Raw genomic sequence first — 5,559 nt, 5'->3', positions numbered from 1 at the left:
ATTTAAAAAAAAAAAAAAAAAAAAAAAAGGATAAAAAAACGGAGGCGGGGAAAGGAGGCAGGAAACTTCTGTGTGTTATTTACATTGGGAAAAGGGGGGAAGGAAGGGTGTTTGTGTCTCTGCCTGTCAATGAATGAGAAAGAGGAAGGGAGGGAAGGAGGGAAAGAGAGAGAGGGAGGGAGAGAAACACACATAGAGAGCACTGAAAGGAGGCTCTGTCCCCTAAACTCAAGTAACCCATTTGCAAGAATTAGATGTTGGAAAAATGGTAAGGACCCGGAGTTGAAAACATTTTCACTTTAATACTGAAAAAATATGCCATTATAAAATCCTCGAATAGAATTAGTAAGTTTCACTTGCTTCCTCAGTCTGTTTTCCTCAAGTTATAGTAAGATTTACAACAGCACAGAATTTTCTACCATTAAACTTTGCAGCCTAAGCACTAGAGTGACATTAATTGGTCATGCTTAACTGCCTTGGATTTTTTTTTTGTATGTTTACACTGTTACCATAATAGAAATCAAGGGTACTAATTTTTACATTCAGATGGAAAGGCAATACTAAATATGTATATCAAAAAAGAAGAGAGAGGAAACAAAATCAAAGCCTCCCCTCCTCGCCCCTGCCCCCGAAAAACGAAACACAACCCACTATCAGCAAAGCAAATCTCTCCCGCCAAAGTAATTCCCACCTAAAAAAAAAAAAATCTAATCAGAATACTCATGCAACTATGTCTTAAATAAAACCTTTACATTTTTTTCCCACGGTAAAAGCACAAACTCTATTCTCTATTGATCACACACAAAAAAAAAAAAACTGGCGAAATGGCACTTTTTATTATTATACTGTATTTCGTATATAGAAGGTTTGATACGAAGGGACTTATCAGGTAAGAGGGATGATGGCGTGAACTAGACGCTGTTTCCAGTTGGGGGCTGGAGCGTCCCTGGGGTGCGTTGTATCCATGCGAGCCATGCAGCACTTTTTTTTTTTTTTTTTGTCCATTTGTCTATTTATTTCGGAGTCGGAGTCATTTATTTACATTACATTCATGCCTTCGTGCAACTTTCCACTCCTGCTTTGCCGTCAGGAGGAGGCCGACACCAGCCTGTCCTCCGCCCCCTCTTTTTCCCGGCCTCTCGAAAAGGGGTCGGTCCACAAAGGAAGAGGGCAAAAGAGCAAAACAAACCCCAATGGAACAAAAGCTCTACAAAACCAAGAGCCGTGTTTCGCCCTGCCGGAGCCTAAGGAAGCGATTCCTCACCCGTCTGTCGCTGTCCCGGCCGCGCACGGGTGGGAGATGCGCCCACCACGCCGGGCTGCGCGGCGCTGCAGGGATGCGCCCCGGCGCCGAGCTCCCCCCGCCGCCCACTGGGCCTCGGCCCTTGCTATGGGGGTTGTGAGGAAGGGCGTGCGTGTGTCTGTGTGTTTCGTTTCTCACAAAAGGTAGCAGCGGAGGTGCAGAGCCGTCCCCGGCCGGAGGTGAAAGGCCGGTCCCGGATGGTGACCGCCCCCGCCCCCCCACCGCCTCAGTCCGACAGGGAATGGGAACCGCAGTCGTACACCCTGTGGGCCCCATCGGTGCTGTAGGGCCCGTTGTGCCAGTAGGACGAGTCGCAGACCGTCTGCAAGGAGTTGATTTCAGATGCAGAGGAGTTGGCATCCCTCCTCTTGGACCGTTTTCTGTTCCTCAGGATGAACACCAGCATGCCAACCACCGTGAAGGCAGAGGTCACAAAAACCAGCAGGAGCCCTGGCACTAGCACCGAAATAGAGACCCGACTGGTCTCCAAGTAGGAGTTGGAGTGAGTACCTGTCTCTGTCAGCCCGGTGCTGTTTTTGTTTGTAGAAGTTAATGTGGGCAAGATTTTTAACTGAGGGCAAATCACATCATTGGAGAGAGACTCAAAATCCTCCTTGAAGAAATCTTCAGGGGACTCGCACCTCAGGTCACTCATAATCACCTTGGGGCGCAGCATCTCCGCCCACTGTTTGAAAGGCACAATAGGGCAAGTACAGTCCCATGGGTTGCCGTGCAGGTCAATCTGGGTGATGGAGGTGAGCTGATCCAACACCCCTGCCACTGGGAGGTACATGAAATAATTGTTGTGTATGCTCAGCTTGGAAAGCGAGACCCCGGCAAACACGTCTACTGGGAGAGACCTCAGTAGGTTGTTGTTGAGGATGAGGACTCTCAATTTGGGCATTGCATTGAAGGTGCCAGGCATAATCATCTGGATCCCATTAAACTCCACGTTCAGATACTCCAGGTTTTGCAGCCCAGCGAATTTCTCCCGGGACAGTGTATCTAAGTAGTTGCTATCCATGTAGAGCCATCGGAGATCAAAGAGGTTCTTGAAGGTGTTGTTCTCCACTGTAGCAATATTGTTGTTGCCCAGATCAAGTAAATTAAGTTTTCGGTAATCCAGAAAGTGGGATTTCCTTATGGTGTGTATTTTGTTGTCTCTCAGAAATAGCTCCTGCACATTGGATGGCTTGGGCTTCAAATCCACCAAGCTGCTCACATTCCTGTCATTGCAATTAACCTTTAAACCCGAGCCAGGGATCTGATCACAGCTGCAGATGTGTGGGCAGGACACGGTAGCTGGTAGCTTGCTCTTCGCACTCACTGTCGACACAGCAGCAGTGGGTCTGGTTTTGATTTGCCAGTTGACAGGAATCTTTGTACCTCCATTTGGAGCAGATCCTGGCGTGGCAGGGTCTTCTTTGCCATGTATTTTAAAGGGGGTTGGAATAGGACCAGGATCGCAGGTTTCTTCTTCAGCAGGGGGAGCAGCTAGGCTAGAATCTACTCTGTTCTTTTTGCACAGCTCTTGCTCTGTGGTCTCATTTAAATCTTTGCCCTGCAACCTAGTGGGAGCCTCACAAATCACTCTGCCGATCAAAGCGTTTTTAGGTATGTTTTCCAGCCATTCTTTCAACGACAGAAGATCGCAAGTGCAGTCCCAGGGGTTATCCTCTAGCAGGATTTCAGCAATGCCTGGGATCTGCTCCAGGACCTCCTCGTAAGGCAAGGTTTTAAGACGGTTTCCCCGCAGGTCGAGGTGGGTGATCGGCACGTACTGAAACACGTTCGGGGGCAAGGTGCTGATGAGATTGTCATTTAAAATCAGCACTTCTAGCTTGTTTAAGTCCCTAAATGCTCCCGGGTCAATATCCCGCAATAGATTAAAATCTGCCTGGAGGTATTCCAGATCGTCCAGCCCCAGGAAAGTCTGCTTCCTGAACGATTTGATCTTATTGTTGTTTATGTGCAAGCGTTTCACCAGCTGCAGCCCAAGGAAAGCCCCAGGAACAATCTCATGCAAACCGTTGTTTTCCATGTGCAAACTGACCGCATTGTAAAAGTTAGCAAACTCATTAGGGAAAAGTCGAGTCAGGGAATTACCATGCAGGAATAAATGGTAAAACTGGGAAGTTGGGGCGCTGAAATGTTGCAGGCTGGTAAATCCCTTTTTCTCACAGTCTACGTGCAAATCCCCTTCTATCTCGTTGCAGGCACAGATCTTCTCTTTGCAAACGTCCCCTGTAACGTTTCCAGCAGCAAAACAAAGAGATGTCTCCAGCAACAGAATCCAAAGCAGCATTTTTAAACCGAGCAATTCATTCCCGATCTCATCACAAAGTAACAGCGACCATCCTCCTCACACGGCAAGCAATTCCAGTTCATTCAATACATTAAATGTCCGAACCACCACCAAAGGGGGAGAAAAAAAAATGGGGGGGGGAGAGTGGGGAGGGTCGGTGGAGGGGGGGATGCTTTCTTTTCTCCTCTCTCCCCCCCCACGCACAACTGCAACAGCCCAGATTCCAGTCAGTAATTATATCCACAAACTATCCAGGCACGTACTGCAAGGCAGGCAAAAAAAAAAAAAAAAAAAAAAGTAGCAGGAAAAAAAATTCCCCTCCGCTCTCGCCCTCCCTGACGCCTCCCGGGCAGCTAAGTGGAGGTCTGCCGGCCAGGCTGGCTCACCGGCACGGTGCTGTTGGCCCCTGGCCGCCGCTGCATGTTAGAGAGGTGCGGGCGGGAGCGCGGCGGTGGCCGCGGAGGCTGCGCCGTGCGCGGCTCCGCGCGGACTGACCTTGCCGGGCGGCCGCGGAGCCGCGCTCCTCGCCCGCCGCCCGCCGGGCGCTGTCCAGCGCCGCGGTGCTGAAAGCGCCCTCCCCAGCCTAAGCGCTGCTTGCCCCAGCCCAGCGCTGCCCTCCCCAGTCCAGGAGCTGCTCGCCCCAGCCTAGGCGCTGCCAGCCCCAGCCTAGGCGCTGCCAGCCCCAGCCTAGGCGCTGCGCGGCGCCTGCCCCCGCTGCTGCGGTGCGCGGCTGCCCATGCCCGTCGGCGACCGGGGCCCGCCGAGGGGCCGGGGCCGGGGCCGCCCGCCTGCCCGCGCCGCGCCTCGCCTCGCCTCGCCCTGCCGGCCGCGCTGCCTCCCCTGTTCGCTCGCTCCCTCGCTCGCTCTTCTTTCCTTTTTCTTCCGCTGCTGCCGAGCCGCACGCTCGCACACACTCACATGCACGCAGAGGGAGAGTTGCTAAGAGGCTCTGCTCGTTTCAACCTGGTGCACACTGAAAGATCTGACACCCTCTGCTGAGCTGCAGTGGCAAAAATCCATCTGCTGAGGGAATGCTGGAGAGGAAAAAAAAATCAATCCACGTACAGGGCAAGCGTTAAAAACGTTGGCATTAAAAACTGTCAATGTATTTAGATGCTTTCTCGTAAATGGATTATTTAATTTATTTCTTTTCTTTTAAGATGGAAAGTTCAACATTCCCCTTCTCCCGACAGGCTCCTTATGTCCCCCATTCGCACACACTCACACCTGCAAAAGCAGGAGAGGAAGGCGCGTTTGCGTTATTGTATTTCCCAATGGTTTGAACAGAATTAGTGTCAGGGTGTCAAGCGAATAGCAATTTGAGGTAATTATTCTGCACGCCATTTTCATCGTTGCTTTAAATGCGTTTCGTCCTCCCCTGCAGTCTAGGATGTTTCATGCTGGATTTTGTCTCTTGCTGGTGTTCTCTATGCAATGTCGAAGAGCGGATTAAGGCATTCTCCCTCTCTATTTTTCATAATTTAGACGATCACAGAGAAGAGGGTAAGTAGGGGGGAGGGGATTGCTGCACTGCTAGCAGTTCGCACTACCTGTTCCCACAGAGTATAGTGTCTCCCTTAAAGAGGGGAGGAGAGGGTAGAAACTGACAGTTATTCTTATCTCTGTATAAAAATACAGAGATGTACGTATGTCCACGCATAGATATTTTTCTAGGGATGCTCCTATTATACGCTCTGTGGAAATCAAATGCCTGCTCCCCTCGACCCCCCCCTACTTCTCACCCCTGCCCCCTCCCTCTCCACCGCCTCCTCCCTCCCCCCGCCACCCTTTCCAGCTCCTACTCTTCTGACAAAAGAGATTACACAGCGGAAAAATCGGTGCCTGGCCTTAAAGACAGGAGCCAAGCACACAAAAGTTTCTGCATCATTTGGACGGGTTTCAGATGCCTACGAGCGAAGAACCAGTTGCACCTCTGGTGGTGCAAGTGGAA

The 5,559-nt window shown here is 50.7% G+C and overlaps 1 protein-coding gene across 1 annotated transcript; it reads right to left on the bottom strand.

Moving 5' to 3' along the window:
• Positions 1-282: 282 nt before the first annotated feature.
• SLITRK1 (SLIT and NTRK like family member 1) lies at positions 283-3,890 on the bottom strand. Its single transcript, XM_032678689.1, has one exon. The coding sequence runs from the start codon at positions 3,606-3,608 to the stop codon at positions 1,530-1,532; it is 2,079 nt and encodes a 692-aa protein (XP_032534580.1). The 5' UTR covers positions 3,609-3,890; the 3' UTR covers positions 283-1,529.
• Positions 3,891-5,559: the final 1,669 nt, after the last annotated feature.

The sequence above is a fragment of the Chiroxiphia lanceolata genome, chromosome 2 (assembly GCF_009829145.1).
Source record: "Chiroxiphia lanceolata isolate bChiLan1 chromosome 2, bChiLan1.pri, whole genome shotgun sequence".
Classification (NCBI taxonomy): Eukaryota; Metazoa; Chordata; class Aves; order Passeriformes; family Pipridae; genus Chiroxiphia; species Chiroxiphia lanceolata.
Note: the sequence above shows the minus strand (reverse complement) of the source record. Positions and strands in the feature narration are given on the sequence as shown.

Bases quoted from the DNA above. Each gene is read 5' to 3' on its own strand.
- SLITRK1 (XM_032678689.1), bottom strand. From the start codon at position 3,608: ATGCTGCTTTGGATTCTGTTGCTGGAGACATCTCTTTGTTTTGCTGCT.